Source organism: Rattus rattus, chromosome 2 (assembly GCF_011064425.1).
Source record: "Rattus rattus isolate New Zealand chromosome 2, Rrattus_CSIRO_v1, whole genome shotgun sequence".
NCBI lineage: Eukaryota > Metazoa > Chordata > Mammalia > Rodentia > Muridae > Rattus > Rattus rattus.
Window position 1 is genome coordinate 196,164,989 of NC_046155.1, and position 21,729 is coordinate 196,186,717.

Genomic DNA, 21,729 nt, shown 5'->3' on the forward strand with positions numbered 1-21,729 from the left:
AACATCCCCTTCCCTCCCCCCCTTCCTTATGGGTGTTCCCCTCCCCACCCTCCCCCCATTGCCGCCCTCCCCCCAACAGTCTAGTTCACTGGGGGGGTTCAGTCTTAGCAGGACCCAGGGCTTCCCCCTTCCACTGGTGCTCTTACTAGGATATTCATTGCTACCTATGAGGTCAGAGTCCAGGGTCAGTCCATGTATAGTCTTTAGGTAGTGGCTTAGTCCCTGGAAGCTCTGGTTGCTTGGCATTGTTGTACATATGGGGTCTCAAGCCCTTCAAGCTCTTCCTTCTTCATTCTCTGATTCCTTCAACGGGGGTCCCGTTCTCAGTTCAGTGGTTTGCTGCTGGCATTCGCCTCTGTATTTGCTGTATTCTGGCTGTGTCTCTCAGGATCGATCTACATCCGGCTCCTGTCGGTCTGCACTTCTTTGCTTCATCCATCTTGTCTAATTGGGTGGCTCTATATGTATGGGCCACATGTGGGGCAGGCTCTGAATGGGTGTTCCTTCAGTCTCTGTTTTAATCTTTGCCTCTCTCTTCCCTGCCAAGGGTATTCTTGTTCCCCTTTTAAAGAAGGAGTGAAGCATTCACATTTTTGATCATCCGTCTTGAGTTTCATTTGTTCTAGGCAACTAGGTAATTCAAGCATTTGGGCTAATAGCCACTTATCAGTGAGTGCATACCATGTATGTCTTTCTGTGATTGGGTTAGCTCACTCAGGATGATATTTTCCAGTTCCAACCATTTGCCTACTAATTTCATAAACTCGTTGTTTTTGATAGCTGAGTAATATTCCATTGTGTAGATGTACCACATTTTCTGTATCCATTCCTCTGTTGAAGGGCATCTGGGTTCTTTCCAGCTTCTGGCTATTATAAATAAGGCTGCGATGAACATAGTGGAGCACGTGTCTTTTTTATATGTTGGGGCATCTTTTGGGTATATGCCCAAGAGAGGTATAGCTGGATCCTCAGGCAGTTCAATGTCCAATTTTCTGAGAAACCTCCAGACTGATTTCCAGAATGGTTGTACCAGTCTGCAACCCCACCAACAATGGAGAAGTGTTCCTCTTTCTCCGATCCTCGCCAGCATTTGCTGTCACCTGAGTTTTTGATCTTAGCCATTCTCACTGGTGTGAGGTGAAATCTCAGGGTTGTTTTGATTTGCATTTCCCTGATGACTAAAGATGTTGAACATTTCTTTAGGTGTTTCTCAGCCATTCGGCATTCCTCAGCTGTGAATTCTTTGTTTAGCTCTGAACCCCATTTTTTAATAGGGTTATTTGTCTCCCTGCGGTCTAACTTCTTGAGTTCTTTGTATATTTTGGATATAAGGCCTCTATCTGTTGTAGGATTGGTAAAGATCTTTTCCCAATCTGTTGGTTGCCGTTTTGTCCTGACCACAGTGTCCTTTGCCTTACAGAAGCTTTGTAGTTTTATGAGATCCCATTTGTCGATTCTTGATCTTAGAGCATAAGCCATTGGTGTTTTGTTCAGGAAATTTTTTCCAGTGCCCATGTGTTCCAGATGCTTCCCTAGTTTTTTCTTCTATTATTAGTTTGAGTGTGTCTGGTTTGATGTGGCGGTCCTTGATCCACTTGGACTTAAGCTTTGTACAGGGTGATAAGCATGGATCGATCTGCATTCTTCTACATGTTGACCTCCAGTTGAACCAGCACCATTTGCTGAAAATGCTATCTTTTTTCCATTGGATGGATTTGGCTCCTTTGTCAAAAATCAAGTGACCATAGGTGTGTGGGTTCATTTCTGGGTCTTCAATTCTATTCCATTGGTCTATCTGTCTGTCTCTGTACCAATACCATGCAGTTTTATCACTATTGCTCTGTAATACTGCTTGAGTTCAGGGATAGCGATTCCCCCTGAAGTCCTTTTTTATTGTTGAGGATAGTTTTAGCTATCCTGGGTTTTTGTTATTCCAGATGAATTTGCAAATTGTTCTGTCTAACTCTTTGAAGAATTGGATTGGTATTTTGATGGGGATTGCATTGAATCTGTAGATCGCTTTTGGTAAAATGGCCATTTTACTATATTAATCCTGCCAATCCATGAGCATGGGAGATCTTTTCCATCTTCTGAGGTCTTCTTCAATTTCTTTCTTCAGAGTCTTGAAGTTCTTGTTGTACAAATCTTTTACTTGCTTGGTTAAAGTCACACTGAGGTACTTTATATTATTTGGGTCTATTATGAAGGGTGTCATTTCCCTAATTTCTTTCTCGGCTTGTTTCTCTTTTGTGTAGAGGAAGGCTACTGATTTATTTGAGTTAATTTTATACTCAGCCACTTTGCTGAAGTTGTTTATCAGCTTTAGTAGTTCTCTGGTGGAACTTTTGGGATCACTTAAATATACTATCATATCATCTGCAAATAGTGATATTTTTGACTTCTTCTTTTCCGATCTGTATCCCTTGACCCCCCTTTTTGTTGTCTGATTGCTCTGGCTAGAACTTCAAGAACTATATTGAATAAGTAGGGAGAGAGTGGCAGCCTTGTCTAGTCCCTGATTTTAGTGGGATTGCTTCAAGTTTCTCTCCATTTAGTTTAATGTTAGCCACTGGTTTGCTGTATATGGCTTTTACTATGTTTAGGTATGGGCCTTGGATTCCTATTCTTTCCAGGACTTTTATCATGAAGGGGTGTTGAATTTTGTCAAATGCTTTCTCAGCATCTAATGAAATGATCATGTGGTTTTGTTCTTTCAGTTTGTTTATATAATGGATCACGTTGATGGTTTTCAGATATTAAACCATCCCTGCATGCCTGGGATGAAGCCTACTTGATCATGGTGGATGATTGTTTTGATGTGCTCTTGGATTCGGTTTGCCAGAATTTTGTTGAGTATTTTTTGCGTTGATATTCATAAGGGAAATTGGTCTGAAGTTCTCTTTCTTTGTTGGGTCTTTGTGTGGTTTAGGTATAAGAGTAATTATGGCTTCATAGAAGGAGTTCGGTAGTGCTCCATCTGTTTCAATTTTGTGGAATAGTTTGAATAATATTGGTATGAGGTCTTCTATGAAGGTCTGATAGAATTCTGCACTAAACCCGTCTGGACCTGGGCTCTTTTTGGTTGGGAGACCTTTAATGACTGCTTCTATTTCCTTAGGAGTTATGGGGTTGTTTAACTGGTTTATCTGTTCCTGATTTAACTTCGGTAAAAAGCTAATTTTTATACAGTTTTTTAGCTACATGCTTCTGTTTCTGCATGAGTTACGTACCTGATACAGTGAAAACGTCAGTCTAAAAGGCAGTATTTTTCCAAATTTGCATTGGAAGTCTACGTTTTGTTTTCTACACATGGTACCAAAGCCTTAAAAGGTAGCACTAGGAAGCAGGGATTGTGACTAGTCTGGTAAACACTAAGAGCAAGTCAATAACTGCCAAACCTTCAAATAAAGAGAACCTCTGGACATCAAACATCTAAATCAGATTTGCTACCAATCATCAATGGTGCTTAAAGTAGTGAAGAGGAGCAAACAAACACTTCTTCATTCCTCCAGCAGTCTAGCACCAACTTAACGCCAGTCTCAAGACACATCTACCAGCAAAGAAATCTTCAATCAATGTCCAAATACATTTATGAAAAATGGATGCAAAATGTTCTAAACAGAACACTGTCAAAACAGGAGTTTGCAGCATATTAAAAGGCCTCTTAATATCCACTTATTACTGAGTACATGCCATGTATGTCCTTTTGGGTCTGAGTTACCTCACTCGGGATGATATTTTCTAGTTCCATCCATTTCCCTGCAAAGCTCAGGATGTCCCTGTTAGTGACCCTGTAGAACATCCAGTAGGCTCAACTAACGCCGAGATCTCTCAGACACTGAGCCACCAACCAGGCAGCATGCACCAGCTGATATGAGGCCCCCAGCACATATACAGCAGAGGACTGCAGGGTCAGAGAGGGTGCACCTAACCCTCAAGAGACTGGAGGCCCCAGGGAGTGGAGAGGTAGGTGGGATGGGGGCTGGAGCAGTAAGGACATCCTTGTGGAGACAGGGGAGGTGGGCATGAGGTATGGGATGTGGAACAGAGAGTGGACTGGAAGGGGGATAAAATCTGGAGTGAAAAAAAAAAGACTAAATGAAATTAAAAACAAAGAAAAGAAAAGTAGTTAGGGTTGGCAAAAATTGGCTCTGTAGGTATAAGCATCAAACCTGGGGACCTGAGTTTGTTCCCCCGTCAGTACCTAGATTGCAGGGAGAGAGAGAAAGCCAGATAATTGTCCTTTGACCTCAACACAAGTGCTGTCACACACACACACACACACACACACACACACACACACACACACACACACACACACACACACAGAGAACCTAATAATATAATTTAAAAAAATAATTAAAATGATAAACATTCATACTGTGTCAGTATTACTCCAAAGGGAGGTGGGGTGGGGGGCAGCGAATCAGAGCAAAAGGAGACGGGATTTATATCCGAGTCTGTTTGTTATGAAGTTTGGCCTGTCAGTTCTACAGTTCAACGTAGGTTCCCCAGACATGTGAACTGTCTGCACGATGATAATCAGTTTTACCAAGGTCAGTCAGGTTCATGAGCATCTCAACCCACAATGTGCAAATAGACGCTCACAAAATCCCTGAGAGCAGTGGAGACCCCTATGCGTCTTAATTACCTGTATATTAAATACCACTGAGATGCCTAACAGTTCAGACAAGAAACCGTTTGACACTGTGGTTATAAATATGTTGATGCTCCTTGTTATGCGAATAGAAGATACGGATAATTGTGACTTATTTCCTGTGTCATCTGGAGTGTATAATCATGGGATTTGGAATGTTTTATGTGTCTTCTTGGTAAGTTAGTAGCATAAAACATAAAGACTATATACCAGGTGTCCGAATGAGAGGGATTAAATGTGTGTGTGGGGGTGGGGGGAGAAACTTCTGATGGTTACTAAGTTCTTAAGAGTAATTTGATTAACATTCATGGCAATTGAACCTGCAATCCCACTTGTCAAAACTGCAGCTGGGCATTCCTTTCTTAGCCTTTCAGTGTGCCCAGATACCTGCTGCTACAGAAGCAGTTTACCATTTCACTAGTGTCTGCAATAGTAGCTTTCAGGGCCAAGTGAAAGAAAAATAAAGGTAATGCAATTTAGCGCCCTGGGGTCTTCATTTGCATAAAATTACATATTCATGTCTGTTTTTCCATCCAATAATTACCTAATTTTTTTTTGAGCTTAAAATCATGCCAACCTGGACTTTTTCTAGGAAACAGAAGGCAGCTTATTGAGCCCTTTTTCCCCTTATAAGTATTTTCAGGCCGAGCTCTTTTGGAAGGTATTTCCCTTCCCCTGTGGAGAATTCAATAGCATTTGTTAGGGGAAAATGTGATTTATGAATAAACTAGTAATTTGGCAGAGCAAGGGACTTTTGCTAGTTTTTTTTTAAAGGCTGGAAGTTCAGACTTATGGTGCGGCAGGGTTATCAAACCAATATAGGGTCGGCTTCCAACTTGGAATGGACTCATTTGGCAATAACAATGTTTCAGTCACAAAAGAGGGATTTAAGTGTGGTTTTTAATAGGAAAACTCCAAGCACAAAGATGGTTTATATTGTCTTGTGGAAGCTTTCTATGCAATGTTCCACTGCTCCTGGGAATCACCTATTACTGTTTCAGCTTTGTAGTAGTAACTGGTTTTCCCTACCACATGGTTTATTTACAAAATGTCTGATGAGTTTGGAAATGCGTGCGCGCACGCACACACACACACACACACACACTCAAACACATACACACACACAAACACACACACTCACACACACTCAAACACATACACACACATACATACACACACACTCTCACACACAAACACATACACACATACACACACACTCACACACACAAACATACACACATACACACATACACACACTCACACACATACACACACATATAAAATATTAATTTGGAAATATGTATTTATATGATGCATATATGTGTATAGGTATATATAATATGTATGTATATATACATTATATGTACATATACATTACACACTTATATTCATATAGATGCTACAGTATAAATCACTATCAACATATATGGACAACTCTAAGAACAGTTTGGTGTGTTTAATATCCTTACTTTGTGATCAAAATGTTCTATTTCACAGCTTCTCCGAGCTAAAAATAAAAACTTATTAAGCTTTATATATAAATGTTATGGGACTTTTTAAGCTTTAAAGCATCTTGACACCCGAATCGGTATCTAAGTTTTTCATCAAATACATCACACTTCTATCATTACTCTGTCTCCCCATCACACATCCTGTTAGTGGTTAACACCATAACACACATTCATGTAACTCATGCGCACATTTGCTTTTGGTATGTGGGGTTCCCCATTAGACACAGCTGTCCTGACTGGGAGGGACCGTCGAGAACTAAGCTGTTTTAAAGTGGATGGGTAGATAGGATGTCAGACTGTGCGAGTGTGTGTGTGTGTGCGCGCACGCGCACACAGACACAGACACACACAGACACACACACACAGACACACGCATGTTGGGGATCTGTGCCAATGCTGAGAAGATAATGGTTTAACATTTAAGTGGCTAGGATACAGCAGTTATTAAAAATGTGTTTTATTAGACGAGAACAGCCAAGAAGATGATAGAGATGTATCAAGGGCCATCTTCTTGGCCTAGTTTGCCAAGGGTTTTGTCTCCGATGGTGACAGGAAGCCATTAGTTTAGGGTTAGTCCCAAATTGAGCTATTTATTGCCTTTTCCCAGAAACAAAGGTTAGTCTAATTTCTACAGCAGCCTGCCATTACATTTTATGAAATCAAACACATATCTCTGCTAGATACATTGGAACTCACAATTTTATCACTCAACTTTATAGATACATTAATGTTGGTAATTTTGTGGCCATTGCATCTTCTGCTCTGGGATGTAGCAGTTCCCAAACTGTACAGGTCAGGTATTTGTGAAATGCTGGATATGCAGGAGAAGTCAGGACGTCTGAGACATCCCAGCAACTTCTGTGTGATGCTTATCTCAGGTCATTGTAGACTTCTTATTCATGCATTTCCATATCTTCCTACTCCTGTGGAAGGAGCCGGTCCTGTTCACCTGCTGTCACAACCTTTGCCACTCCACATTCTCTGTTCTGCTGAGGCATGGCTTCACTGGGTTTTCAGGTGAAAAATTCACAACTAAGGACTCTTCTCTTCATGTTAGCTTATGGTCTACCACCAACAAAGCAGGGTTCCACCTACTGAAGATCTCTTCCGATACCTCGTTTCTTTTTCCAATTTGCTTCTGAGTAATGGAATATGTAACGAAATGGAGTAGTCTATTCAAGGAATTTGTCTGGGAGATGCTGAGGCTTGGTTTTCATACTGCTCATGAATAACTGCACCAGCTGAGGAGGAGGAGGGAGGGGGTAGTAGTAGTAGTAGTAGTAGTAGGAGGAGGAGGAGGAGGAGGAGGAGGAGGGGGAGGGGAGAGGAGGGGAAGGAGAGTTCTCTATAGAAGCAATAGTAAAATGGTAATAGTCTTTGCATCTGCTTCCTGTACCTAGGATCTCCAGGCCTACACAGGTATGCCTGTGATCTGAACTTAGTACTGATGGCAGATGACTTGCTCCGAGTCTCACCATCTGCTGTTTCAGTTGGGAGCTGCTCACACAAGGTAGAATGGCTTATCTTTTTATTTAGTTATGTGGATGCTTTAGCAAAAATCATGAAGTTGTTGCTCTTCATCAGAGTAAGTTTTCGTTTCTTTTCTTTCTTCTTTCCTTTCTTCTTTCTTTCTTTCTTCCTTTCTTTTTTCCTTCCTTCCTTCCTTTCATTCTTTCTTTTCTTTCTTTCTTTGTTCTTTCTGTCTAGATATTTGCAGATTTGATTTTTCCAGATTCCACCCGTGTTAGTCACCGTGGGTTCTTCTACAGATGCTCTCCGTGGGTGTCTTTGGACAGCAGAGTGGGAGAATGAAGAGGCGATCCTCCACAGATCCGCATCCTTCTTTCAATATAAATGTGGAGTATCTCTTCACACCAAACCACAGAAGCTCCCTGAACAATAATTTTACCTTCAAAATATTTATAAATTTTTTGTTTTCTTACTTTTAATTTTGTATATGAAGATGTATCTGTGTGTGGGTGGGTACATGGGAGTAAGGGAAGACCCACAGAAGCTCGATACCTCAGATATTCTAAAACTGGAGTTCAGGTAGTTGTGATCTGCCCAACATGGGGACCCAGCTTTGGTCTTCAGAGCAGTGTGTTCCCTTTACTATTGAGCCATCTCTCCAGTCCCAAGAAGTTTACTTTACAGAATTCCAATTTTTCTTTTAGTCATTAGCTCTGAGGAACAGCCGCCTAAATGTTGTTCTGTTCTTTTCCTTTCTTTCTTTTTCTTGATACTGCCAGGAATTGAACCCAGGGACTCACAGTTGCCTGCCAAGCTTCCTACCACTGAGCTATAGCTTCATCCTAGCACTGTTATTTTCACAAACCAGAAACAGGATATGGAAAAGCAAAGGGTTAAAATGATCGCAACATTTACATACTATAATCTGGCCAATAACACACACACACACACACACACACACACACACACACACACACACACACACACACACGTAAAGGGATGTGGATACACTTTAACATGAATGAAAAGGAACAAAAAGGCTAAATCTACTGGGATGAGGAAGGACTGGGATGAGGTAACAGATCCAAGTAGTGAAACTGGAGAGTAAGCTAGTTGGCACCCCAGTTCTAGTTTTTTTTCGGGGAGTGGGTTCGATAGATAGTTACATAAAACATATTTGATAGTAAGATGTAAATTTTAATGTGCAGTTAGACATCTTCCATTTCTAATGCCAATTCTAACTATACAGAAGTTATTTAGTTGTATAAACTTTAGGTTAGTATTAGGTTAACAATTAGATTGACACAACATCTGGTTAATATTGGTATGTGGTGCTTTTATCCATTTACAAGTTTTTAAAAATAAACTTTATGAAATTATATAGAGCACTAGAATGGTTCAGCTGTCTTACATCCCACAGTCTATTGGGTTTTAAATACAAGAGTGGAAAGCTCTGTGTGTGTGTGTGTGTGTGTGTGAGAGAGAGAGAGAGAGAGAGAGAGAGAGACAGAGACAGAGACAGAGACAGAGACAGAGACAGAGACAGAGACTTAAATGTAACCACGGAAAAGCCGTGGTTCTTGTCTAAATAATAAACATAGAAAGCTGAGGCTGGCACCGCAACTGTCTCCATCACATTTGTCGACATGAGTGTCAGCTAAGCAGGTCACAGATATGAACCACTGGTGTGTGGGAGTATCATAACTTCAGATCATAACTGAGCTTCTACCAGTAGAAGTCTACAAATAATTAATGGGTTCTATTTTCCCAAGCTGAAAGGCAGACTCAGAGAACAAGACCCAGTTAGCCCGAGATAAAATGTTCCCTGAGAATGTCACAGTGCAACATAAAGAAAGCCTGCGGACACAGACTTTGTAAGGATCCAGATCTCCTATTTCCTTCATTCTGACTCCAGTGAGGCAGGGTCTACCCGTAACACAGTAGACTTAGACAGGTTCTGGGAAGACAGAGATGAAGAGAGTGTACCAGGCAGCCATCCAAATGAGCCCTCAACCACTGGCTCGCACACCCATCCTCTATGCAATGGAAAGTAGCAGTCTTAAGGCTTAAAAGTTAAGTGTCATATAGATCTCTGCTCAAATACTAGTTTTTATCATTTTTAACTAGGTAAATCGGGCTTAAATATGTTGATCATATGAGAAGGTTGGAGAATGTTAGTACTTTCCTGAATCAGTTGATGATACAAGGCTGGGGATGTTTAGAACAGTGGTGTGATTTAGAATTGCTAGTAGGGAATCTAGGATACAGTACCATTCAGAAAATGTTAATAATGGAGACAATGACAGTGATGATGACAACGATGATGATGTTAATATGGTCCCCATGGGATTCAGTTTTAGTGAGGGGGACACTGCCCTGGAGGACAGATCTCTGGGGACCATGTGTTCTGTTTTATTAATGTTTCTTTTTCTGGACTTGTGTTAATGATGGACTTAATATTTCCAAAAGCACTACTTTTATTGTCCTAACATGTTTTCCAGATGTTGCTCATGTGTTCAAAAGACAATATGTATCCTGAACCATGAGTGGTCTAAAAACAACTGCTTCCAAAAAGCTTCTTTGAGCAATTACTATTCCAAAATAGTTTAGTTCTTCAGTTCTATGGGTTTCTGTTTCACCTAGAAGGCTAATCAATTTATTTTGTGTATGAATTTAGCATCGAAAACTCTGTGAGAGAAAAATGTAACAGGTGCACTGAAGAACACTGTACCAGATCCTTGTACCAGAATCAGAGTGCTTTTATTATATTAGAAGGCACGTCTTTAGGTCAGACGCACTTTGAAGGTGTTTATAAGCAAGGACATGTTTTTTCTTTCCTTCACTTGCGATTATTTGGAATTTCTATATCGCTGAATGAGCATTGCTGGTAAAATTGTTTATTTATTGTCTCCCTTAGACTGTGCTTTTGAGAAAAAGAAGCTTGCTATCTAATTTGGCCACTGTGACTGAAACCTGGTCCATCAAAGAGAGTGTTTTGTTCATAGTTCGATGAACATGCCAACTGTGTTTAATATTCTCTAACATCGCTCTGTGTGTCTGTTGCTTCTATGTTGCTGTGCCGGTGCAAGGATGGCTCAGGGTAGGGTTTGAACTTTAAAGCCTGCTCTCAGTGACATAGGTCCTTTGGCAAGACAACACCTTTTAAATTGACCTGAAGAGTGCAATCAACCAGGGAAAAAGTATTCAAATGTGGGAGCCTGACCGGGTTGGGGAGAGGCAGTTTTATTTAAACTACCACACTCTGGTAAACAACGCCCACCTGTGTGGCCTCACAGGCTAGTGATAGCAGTGGTGGGAAAGGGAGTCAGGAGGACCAGGAGGTCTCTAGAGTCTCAAACTCTAAAGAGTATTTGGGGCAAGCCTGGGCTACAGAAGAGACCCAACCCTAACATTTTCTTCCCTGGTCATACTCACCTTTTGTGAGAACTGTATTATTTAATATATGGAAGACTTTAAAGTCCATACAATTTTAAGATGCAACTTCAATCCTCATATATGACTTATATTACAAAGGGTTAATTGATTTTCTTTGTTCATCAGAAGGAAAAAAAAATAAAAGAAGGTTCTTTATTAGCACTGTCTGCTTTTAATGCAGTCACTAATTTTAGCAACCTCAGACCATCGTTGGAAGCAAACTCGTGTTTAATTTCACTCAATCCATGCGCTTTTCTTTCCAGAGCTGATGGGGGATGAATAAGAATGAAATAACGTCAGCAATAATTTCCTTTATTCTTCTTGGCAAGCACAATCAGGTGCTGATGTTCAGGTTGCACTGCTGGCAACGTTTTCAATTAACATTTAATCTTCCCCCACAGAAAGTTCAACCTCGTGCTGGCACGGAACCCAGCACTTCAGTGGAAGAATGTTGAAAAACAAAGAAAGCTGTCCCTTCTGTTTTCTGCTGTTCTTCCTAGAGTCTTAGTTCTGAGAAGGCACAGTATGCCTCAAGGGGGTTATCCCACACTACACGCAATGCTTGCTTTATTTGTAGAGTTTGCTGTCTTGATTTTGGCAGTTGATAGACATTGACTTATTTCATTGACTAGAGGGTAAGACTCAACAAAAGTCAGGGTGGATGACCTTCCAGTAGGATGGAGTTATAAATGCCTAAATTTCCAAAGCTAAAATGCAGACGAAGCTGTGGATATAAGTATTTTTTTTTCTGACTCAGATGAACTCTTATTTGGTTAAAACGTTTCATTCTATGTTATCAGGATTTACCTTTTATTGCCACACCAATGTAAAAGTGAAATATGAAAATTTCTAATCCTGGCTTGATGATTTTGGAAACAGTTTCTCAGTCTGTCTTGGAACTCATCATGGGTCCCAAGCTGCCTTTAAATTCATGACATAATTTGTTCAAAATTTTGGTTTGTAGTTCTCCCACCTCTGAATTTATTAGGCACTATGAAAAGGTTCATCAATCAGGGGAACATTATGTATTTGCAGAAGGTCTTCTCTCCAGCAAGGTGGGTTTGGAGTGGTTCAATGGCTTGAGAAACAGTGAATAGGAAGGACATGAAGATTGACCACAGTGGTACCCATGTGATGCTTTGCTTTGTTTCTATAGGTTAAAAGGGTAATCTACAGATCAATTTATTTGAATGGATAAAAACTGCGATCTAGGGCAAGTAAAGGCTCTGGGTGCATGTCACCGTGTTGCTGCTGCTGCTGCTGCTGCTGCTAGTTAAAAGGTCCATGGTTAGTTAAAAGGAAATCAAAATTTATTGTCCTTTTTATGTAGACTAGATTCCTTGCTAGAACTTAGATCCAATTCTCGCCTAAGAACATTTGACAAGATGAATTTGTTTCTAGTGGACTCTATATCATTCAGTTACAAGTCTATTGAAACTTGGCTCTCCAGGCAGATTTCAGCCTGGTGGTTATCTGTGTAAGTAAAAGTACTGTTGTACGAACAAGGAGGTGTTTGCTTAGCACAGCTGGTCAAAGGATCAATCATTTCATTTATATGTGGAGGGATGAAACTCTCAAGGTATGGGACCAAGTAGGAAAGGGATCTCAAACAATGTACATGAAGTCACTGAAAAAAATCTCAGACAGAAGTCAGGAATGATCCACAGGGACCTGAACACCTGGGACCTGAACACCTGGGGCCCCTCTTAGCTACATGGACAGACTGAACTAAAGGAGGTGGCAGTGTTCAAAACAACTTTTAAGAACTATAGCAAACAAATGTTCAAAATACAATTGTGTTACATAAGTCAGAGAGAGAAAAACAAATAAAGAAAAAAAAACCCAATCAGCCTTTGTGTTTTAAGTATCATAAAGATGTCAATAGGCTCATGGGGCCCTGCCCATCCCTGAAGATCTAAAACCAATTATTGATTGGGGATGGAAGGAGAGACGTTCTCCAGTGGGGTAGCCACTTAAATATCGCCAATGTTTTTGTAAGCAACACAAATGAAAACAGATGGGTCACTATAAAATAAATCATGTAAGAGGTACTAGTTAGGAGGAAGTACTAGTTAGGAAGAAGTACTAGTTAGGAAGAAGGTAGTCAGTAGGTGTGAGGACGAAACAAGAGGGGAAGGGGTATATGATTGACATGCAGAGTGGAAAGGGTCATAGTGAGACTTATTTTATGAATGAACAGTTTATGTAAAAATGGTGGGAAGCAGAGCTTTCATATTCATCAAGAATGATATAAATCACTTGTAAGACCCTGAGTGATGTCATTGTCTGGCTGTACAGGTGGGTTCAGTGTGGCTGGGATGCAGACCCAGATAGCTCTGAGGACAGATGCTATATATGTTAAGAAGTTAATATGAATCCCCAGATGACAACATCAGCCATTCCCAAAAGCCTGAGGGTGAAAACACTGTGCAAAAGCCTAAAGAGTAATCAAGATGAACATGAAGAGCGTTTGAGAGAGGACAGCCTTGAGAAATCCTTTAGACATCCTCTTTTCTTAGCACTCACCCTTAGTCATTGGCTAAGGGTGGTCAGGAATGCTGGTAATCATTTGGACCAATGGAGAGACGGGAGTCTGCGGAGACATAGAGGTCATCCCATGTGGCTTCTTTTAGAACCCAGCATGAGCATCAGGTGAGCAAAGGCAATGCTGCCCGACAGACTCATCTATGGGAACTGTGCTGTTACCTATTTTCAGAACTTGAAAAAGTATGTTACTTGAACAAAATTCTGTGTCTATAACTATTATGAACATGACCACTGCATAAATAGAAACTTTTATTCCTCTTTTCCAGCCTTTGACTGATAAGATCTTGTGGGCCAAATCTAGCTGGCCACTTCTTTCTATGATTTGTTAGCAAAGAATGATTTTGTTATTTTTAAGTGGTTGACAGACATGGAAAGAAAAATATTTTAAGGCATGGGAGCCCAATATGGAAGTTCAAAATTTAGTGTCTATATAAAGTCTTATTGAGACGAACTGTTCCCATTTATTTTCATAATGTCTGTGGGCTCTTCTAAGCTATGACAGAGTTGAGTCATTACTACAGGGATTATCTGGTTGTTTACAAATCATTTACTTTCTCGCCTTTTATAAGAAATGGCTCACTACATTTCATCCCCTGGGCAGGAGGCATGTGCGCAATTGGGTGCTCTAAAATGAGGTGAAACCTTACCTTGGAGTAGTTTAAACTCAAATTTTACTCTGTCAAATGAAAGCATTTAGGGTATTAACATAGATTTTAATGTTCCAGATTGAACATGTAGCTGAATGTAAATTTTATCACCCTCACTGTTAGAGAGAGCAGGTAGTCTTATAGACCTGGAGCCATTAAGTTGTAGGCAGAGCCTTGATAAATGAACTATTAAAAATTAGAACAAAGATTTTGTTGCTTAAAATGGCTTCTGAAATGTGCTAAATGTAGCTATGAAATCACTGTGATGGTGTAGCTATAGGCTAGTTACTATTTATCAGGTAATTTCTCCTCTGTTTGAGAATATCATTGGTAATAAAGGGTAAGACCTCAGACAATGGAACCACATCCTAAATTATGCTCCAAGACATTCTATATTTCATCACACAATTCTAATTTTACTTAACCCACTGTCTTTAGAAATATATAGAAATCAAGTTAATTTTGATAGTTTTACTCCAATATACAAAATAAAATATGCCGTGTCTGATTTTGAGTGTGTATGCTGCACCTAGCTATCTGGTGCCAGAGCAATGAGGGAATTATGGGAGTTAAACTTTGCTTTCATACCTCCCCATTTGTGTGGTGAGCTTGCCGCTGCATATAATGCACAACTGAACTTCTTGATTGTCTTATTTGAGGAGGTTCTGAGAGAATTCTGTGTCTGTAGACTTTGCAATTGCAGTTCAAAAGTATTCGGGAGATTTTGTAGTACTGTACTCAACACACAGACTTCTTGTTGTTATTCCTTAAACAGTGCAGCATGGCATCTACTTGCATAACATTTCTACTATATTTAAGATTATAAACGGGCAGCAGATGATTTAAGATACCAAGATTATAGGGAAAACTGGACCATTTAATACGAAGGCTTGGGGTGTCTGGACTTGGTATTTATAGGAGTCCTAAGGTCGAATCCTCTTTGGGTACCAAGAGTTGACACTCTTTCCTTGAAGATCGCTGTCTATTCCATCAATCCTTATTCTAGGAGGAAACTGTAGAGACTACTTCACTGAAATTATTTGGTTCTAAAATGTACTTGTGGGTTTTTGCATCCACTCTAGCGATTGTGTGGGTTTGTAGAGAGCTGTGAATTGCTTGAAGGGCTCTGTTTGTAAGTTCTCAGATGGCTCTAAACAAGGTGGTGTTCTGGCTCTGACCTCTCATACTGTGAACCAGGATCCTTTCTGAAAGCTAGGTTTTGCTTCTCATGTTCCTTTGTAGGTTTTCTTTAAGAATCTGAAGTAGGCTAGCTAGGTAGAGGGAAAAGAGAGGCACATGGCATGGTGGCTGGAGGCAGAGTAACCACAGTACTGAGATACGGCTGAGTATGATGGGATGCTCAAACAAAAGCCAAGGTTACACAAACTGCCTGGCAACAACACAACTGACCAAGTTCCCCAGAAACTGCGCTGTGCATCGTATGTTACCTTATTGTTAGCCTTCCAGAACTAGCTATTCCATTATGCATCGGATGTTATGATACGCCCCCAAACTCCATATAGGGATAGAAAAGTGTAATAAACCCTATTTCAGGAACATCCCACACCTTCTCTGGAATTCCTCACCTTAACTCATGAATAATCCTCTTCTCTATAAATGCTTGTCTAAAGGACAGAGCTGTCCAACCTGCCTGGTGTTCTACATTCTCCTGTGAAGCCTTCATTTCCTCTTGGGGGTTACTTTAACTCTGCAAGAGAATTTCCTCCTAATCCTTTGCCCTTTCCTTCCCATCTGTGATCATGATCTGTGATAATGCCTGAGGGAGAAAACACTAGGTAGAGGTGTCATAACGGTCTCTGAGACCTCCCTAAACTTCACCAGCCACAGCAATTTTGCTCTTTAAAATTCCCTCCTGTATAGTGACAAAACACCCTCTAGTAGCCAAAGCACAGGGAAGCTGTTAAGGGCCTTATCTGGACAGTATGTTAGCCTTTATGTAATATGACTTCCGATGTGCGTGGTGGGCTGTAGAGTTCAGTGACAATTGATCCATAATGTGTATTCAGTAGGACATCCTTAAATAGAAACACACATGGAACAGGTTTACGTGTTGATTAGTTGATGCCGTGTTTCAACCAAAGCTCACAGCAATACTATGGTAGTCATGGAGACTTTGTACAGTTTACCATGATAAGTGATGAGAACCCCTGTATTCATTTCTTTTTACCTGTTTATTCCCATGGCGACAGTAGGAATCGGGTCTCAGTTCAAAGCTGTGGAGTTGTATGTTTAATTATGCACACACATGCCCACCTCTGTGTCTATGTGAACTGTGAATTGCTGGTATCAATCCACAATACCGACTCCTCTTTGAAGCAGATGATACGTAGGAACAAAGCTTTTCTCCCCCACTTTTAGAACCAAAGGTCTTCTCAGGCGATGGTAACCTATGATATTTCATGCCTTTGGTCCAGGACAGAATCCCTTTTCTTAGATTCCTAAGAATGGAACTTTTTAAGAATCCTACTTAAGCGTGGCTCATTTATGGTGTTGTGGAAGGGATAATGGAGATGCTCCTGGGAAAACAGAGACATTAATCACATCATCGACACTACAGTTATTTTTGCTGCCATTGTTATTATAGTCATCTGTGATTCACTTGGCATGCTAAGCTATTCTGGACCACGCTACCTTCATCTAGCCAGCAGCTTGTGGACTACTTAATCGTATTTGTTGTTTTAGGCCGTAGATGTAAGTGAGCTCCTTTTATTACTTCCTGGGCTCATTGTTGTACTTTTCTTTTGTAAAAGAGTGACGAAGTCCCTGAGCTGACCTGGGACACTACAACTTACAGTTAAATGAGCTCAGCCACCAAGGCACAGCATCTTCAACCCACAGATGCTTGACCAGCACTTCATGTGTCATCGAACTGCCTCTCTTTCGGTTTCACATTCTTATTCCCAGAAAGTTGTCTGCCCATGGAATTAAGCACTTGATCTGCCACAGGTGGGTGTTTGGGTTGACCTTTCAAATAGAACTGCCTTTGTCAGAACTTTCAGTACGGAGAGAGAAGCATAATACCATGTTCTCAGTGAGAGACAGTGTCACCATGTCTCCGAGTGAACAAGTGAGAGGAAACGCTTTTAAAATGAACCTACCCAGCCAGGAACCCACTCAGCACTGGGAAAATACCAAGCCATGTCTGCTCCAGCTGCTTCCTGTGCTCCCGGCTCCATTTATAGAAAAATAGAAGCCAGGGGAGATAGAAAGGGGGAAGGAAGATGCTAAGACTCATAAGGAGAAAGGGCTCCTGGATTCTTGGGCAATTGTTTCACACCTTTTAAACCCAAGAACGCATGTGTAACTTCAGGATGTTTTGTTATTTATTATCATTGCTGTAAACTGAGCTTTCTCTCTTGGTCTAGCAGAAAGAATGAACTCAAATCATCAATTTATATCCTAATAAATACAAAATCATGTGAGCACAGTGACATTCAGGGGCGTTGAGCTAGTGAATATCTTTTCTCAGTTTAAAAATAAAAAATCGATTTTCTTTGTATTGGCTCAATTGTCTCACACAGAAAAGCCCAAGCCCATTTCAGTTCTCTCATTTTATGATTCTGTTTTTCCCCAGGAACAATGAATAGCATATTTTCCTTACCAAAAGACATCTTTTAATTACTGCCTCAACTGTGGGATGAGACTGAATCTCTCATTTGAATCTCTGTTTTGAATTACAGAGAATAAATGTCTTAAAGCATACATTTCTCTATTGATTTCCTTCCTGTATTTTTCCTTCTGCTGTTAGCCTTCCTTTCAATAGATGGTGCTCTTTTCTCAGAGACACATCCTTCACCCAAAGACCAGAGAAATCAGCTTTACTTTAAACAATCATTAATTAAAGAAATCAGACAAGCAATTTGCAGTACCTTGGGAACAAAAGCATAATGAGTGAAATGATCTTTCAGTGACTCTGAGCGCTCTGTTGAAGCCTGTGACATGTGTGCTGAATAGGTGAAGCAAATATTGTAACTAAACATGAAAGTGCCAAGCTCATGATGCCATATAACCCCACTGGGAAGAAGACTCAAATCAGGAGCCATTTTAAAGTGCTGGGATATGCATCTGCTTTATCCAAAGTGGGTAGATAAGTACTCCATAGTAGCAGGCTGAATCTGAAGATGTAACTCAGAACCAACACGAAATTACTTTCAGTCTTTGCCAAATTCACTTAGAACACCCAAGACAACAGAAAGCAGACCTCAAACTCTTTGAACATAATTTCACTAGGCAGAGATACTTTCCTCTCTAGACCATCCTGAGCAACTCCCAGTAATACAAAACGTTGCTGCTTTTAACTTCCCTAATTGCCTCCCATGTTTGCAAGCACTGAAAAAAAATAGCTCTGCCCTGAGCCACCCAGCAACTCCAGATCCCACTTGGGACTCCCTCAGCAGAACTGCAGGAAGAAAGTGGGAACTGGGCTAAACATCACAACAGGATACTTACTACATCTAAGCTACCCTGTCCTGGAAAGCTCCGTCCACCTGGGGCAGCCTCAGCACAGGGGAGTACTCCCAGAACACAGGAGAAGGGGTGGGGCTGTCGTCCAGCCTAAACCAGCATGTCTAAGAAAGTTAGTGAGTTCATCTCTTTAACCTACTGAGAAGCCTCTGTCCTTCAATTAGGGGAAGCAAACAAGGTTCCCCTCCTCACTGTTTACAGCTCACTGTTCTTACAGCTCATGCAGAGGGATGATGGACTGCAGGACATGCTTCAAAGACCCTCTTGACTTAGAGTAAGATGGAGCCTCCCACCCCCATATCTTAATAGCTTTGGCCAAAGAAATGTCTTCTCTTTGGAATTTTGAACACTGCTTTATCAAAGGACTAAAAAAACAAAACAAAACAAAAAACAAAAACAAACAACCAACAAAAACCCAGGAAAGTAAAAGTTCATACACAAACAGCCAGTGCTCTATTCAAGCCGTCCCTTCTTTGTACTCCTCTGTCACTCACGGGGCTTCGTCCCCTTCCCCTCTTAGGAGCTAGGCATTCAGAGCATTCCTTACCTTACGATCACATACATGACCAGGAAGTTTCCGAAGAGGCCCACCACACACACGATAGAGTAGAGGGCCATGATGGTAATGGCTGTGACCATGGAAGGGCTGCCGGTCTGAGGGCACAGGCTGTCGCTCCCGCCAAGCCCGGTGCGGTTCAGACCGCATGGATCGGACTGGTTGCCATCAACGTGGGACAAGTTGAGCCAGGAGCCAGGTGCTGGGGAGCAACTTGCCTGAGCTAAGGGGTCTGAGCAGTCGCTGGTGTTCCCTGGGCCGATGCTGCTGTCCATGGTGCTGAAGGCCTGCTGCGGACTAGGTAGGCTGTAACTGAGAGCAGCACCCAGACTTTTCGGGTTCCACGCGCCCCAGCCTCTTCCTCTCACAGCTGCCCTAGGCTCCGTCAGATTCTTACATGGACCAGCCCTAGTGGAACCAGAGAAGAGCGGCAGGCAGAAGGGAACGTCTGAGCGTCTGATATTCTCCTCTGCTTGTAGCCCCCTCCCACCTTAGAAGTACACAGAGGCGCATCTCTAGCTTCCCAAAGCGCCACTCTCTGGGTGAAAGGGAGGGAGCGCGCGGGCTGCGAGGGATCCAGAGGCTAGAGAGGAGGGAGGAGAGGAGTGGATTTTGCGCAAAGCAATCAGAGAGTCAGCCTCCTCGGTCGGTCGGTCTCCATGCACTTCCGTGTAAACGAGTGTAAAGTGGGGTAAGGGGGCACAGAAGGAGAGACATTGCAGAGAAGGGTGGGAAAAAGAACAGCTAAGTTTCTTTGTAACAACCATACATTAGGTCGGTGTTTTCATCAGTTAGGAAAGTCATTGATCTGTTATAAGCTCAATGACCCTTATACTTAAACACTCTTCCGACTCAACTGCCCATATGCAATTAAATGGGGCTGGAGACCCATTAGTATTGTCCTTTACTCTGGTCCCCGTATCTGAAACAAAAATAAAACTTCAGTTCCTCAAAAATTCAACCCCACAAACCTGTTCAAAGCAACAATGGTCTTTCTCTGGAAAGGAAACATTTTGTGAAAGAAGCCTGTTTCATGTGCCCCCACTCCCTCAATTTCTCTTAGGTTAGAAGATCTATTTACATCTGATTTTTTTCCTAGTGAAGAAGCAGCACAAGAACACATTACAGAAATGAGGGAAGAGGGGCGATAACCTGTAAAACCCAGCAAGGATCCCACTGTCAGCTCCACTCTCATGAACCTGCTAAGAAAGATTTATCCTTAACTTTTGCACTTCCTCCACACTCACAAGCTTCTGGGAACAGGCTTCTGAATCAAGCAGAAATTTTATTCTTCCTACTGTAGAGGTTCCGAAAGGAACTACACAGCTCTTTTGAGTGTGAAATAGCCTTAAGCAAGATCCTTGAGGAACAAGAATGCATTTAAAAAATGCTAGAACTCATGTCTAAGTTCACAAGTGCTTCTGAAGGTGTACAATTGTAAATTCAGCAGTAGTATGCTTTGTTCTCAACACTGTGCATGCATATGCATGTGCAAACCCACAGTTTTAACTATAAATATGGGAAATAAATGCTCTCCCTTGGTTGTGGAAAGTTTAACTGAATTCTCACAGACTGTGGAAAGCAAGCTTAGAAGGAACACATAATTTTACCTTTAGACACTCATTCTGGAAAAAAAAGATTACTCACAGCTAAACTATTAATTGTAGACTTTTGGCCAATGTTCAGTATCATTTTTATATTTTTACCATTTTGCATTAGAGGGTGCAATTCCAGCAATAATATAGATAAGGTTTCCTAGAGGCTGCTGAAATACTTTGAAATATATTCTCCTAGGAAACACTGTGTCAGCTGACAGGACTGAGCTGAATCTGTGTGCCCAGCATTCATCAGTCTCCCCAGGACACAGAGCCATCCCTATCCCTGCTTGGAAAGGCAGGTTGGTATGTGGTACTTCCTGCTGCCTTTGCTATCAGATCATTTTGTGATATAGCCTGTAATCTCTAGCAGTGTGAGTTTGAATATATTACTTTACCTCACTGAATCATAGTTTTTTTCTCAGAGTACAAACCTGAATTTTATGCAACCATATGTTCTCATCTGAGATCAATATTTCCCTTCTATTGCTATTTTTGTGCTTCACTGAGAGTAATTATCATCCTTCGATTACCCCAAATGCAACCTTTCCTTAATACCACTTCATGTCCCTATCTATCTATCTATCTATCTATCTATCTATCTATCTATCTATCTATCTGTCTGTCTGTCTGTCTGTCTGTCTGTCTGTCTGTCTGTCTGTCTGTCTGTCTGTCTGTCTATCCATCCATCCATCTCATCCTGTTTCCTGTATGTCCTATTCATTCAATATACACATTGAAAAATACAGCTAAATATAATCTATCTGTTACATATGAACATTAAGTTACCCTTGAAAAACTTATTGAAAAGTTACATAGAAATAAT

The 21,729-nt window shown here is 41.1% G+C and overlaps 1 protein-coding gene across 4 annotated transcripts in view; it reads right to left on the minus strand.

Moving 5' to 3' along the window:
* The window catches only part of Oprm1 (opioid receptor mu 1), a 75,759-nt gene that overhangs the window by 35,712 nt on the left and 18,318 nt on the right, over nt 1-21,729 (minus strand). Inside the window, exons 1-2 of one of the 4 annotated variants that reach the window (XM_032894778.1) lie at nt 19,301-19,693; nt 17,403-17,482 (exon numbers count right to left, since the gene is read on the minus strand). In XM_032894778.1, coding sequence (XP_032750669.1) covers nt 17,403-17,482; nt 19,301-19,583 — 363 coding nt within the window. In that variant the 5' untranslated portion in view covers nt 19,584-19,693. Of the gene's footprint in view, nt 1-17,402; nt 17,483-19,299; nt 20,231-21,729 lie in introns of those variants that run through there. The other 3 variants (XM_032894776.1, XM_032894777.1, XM_032894779.1) reach the window with 3 other exon arrangements.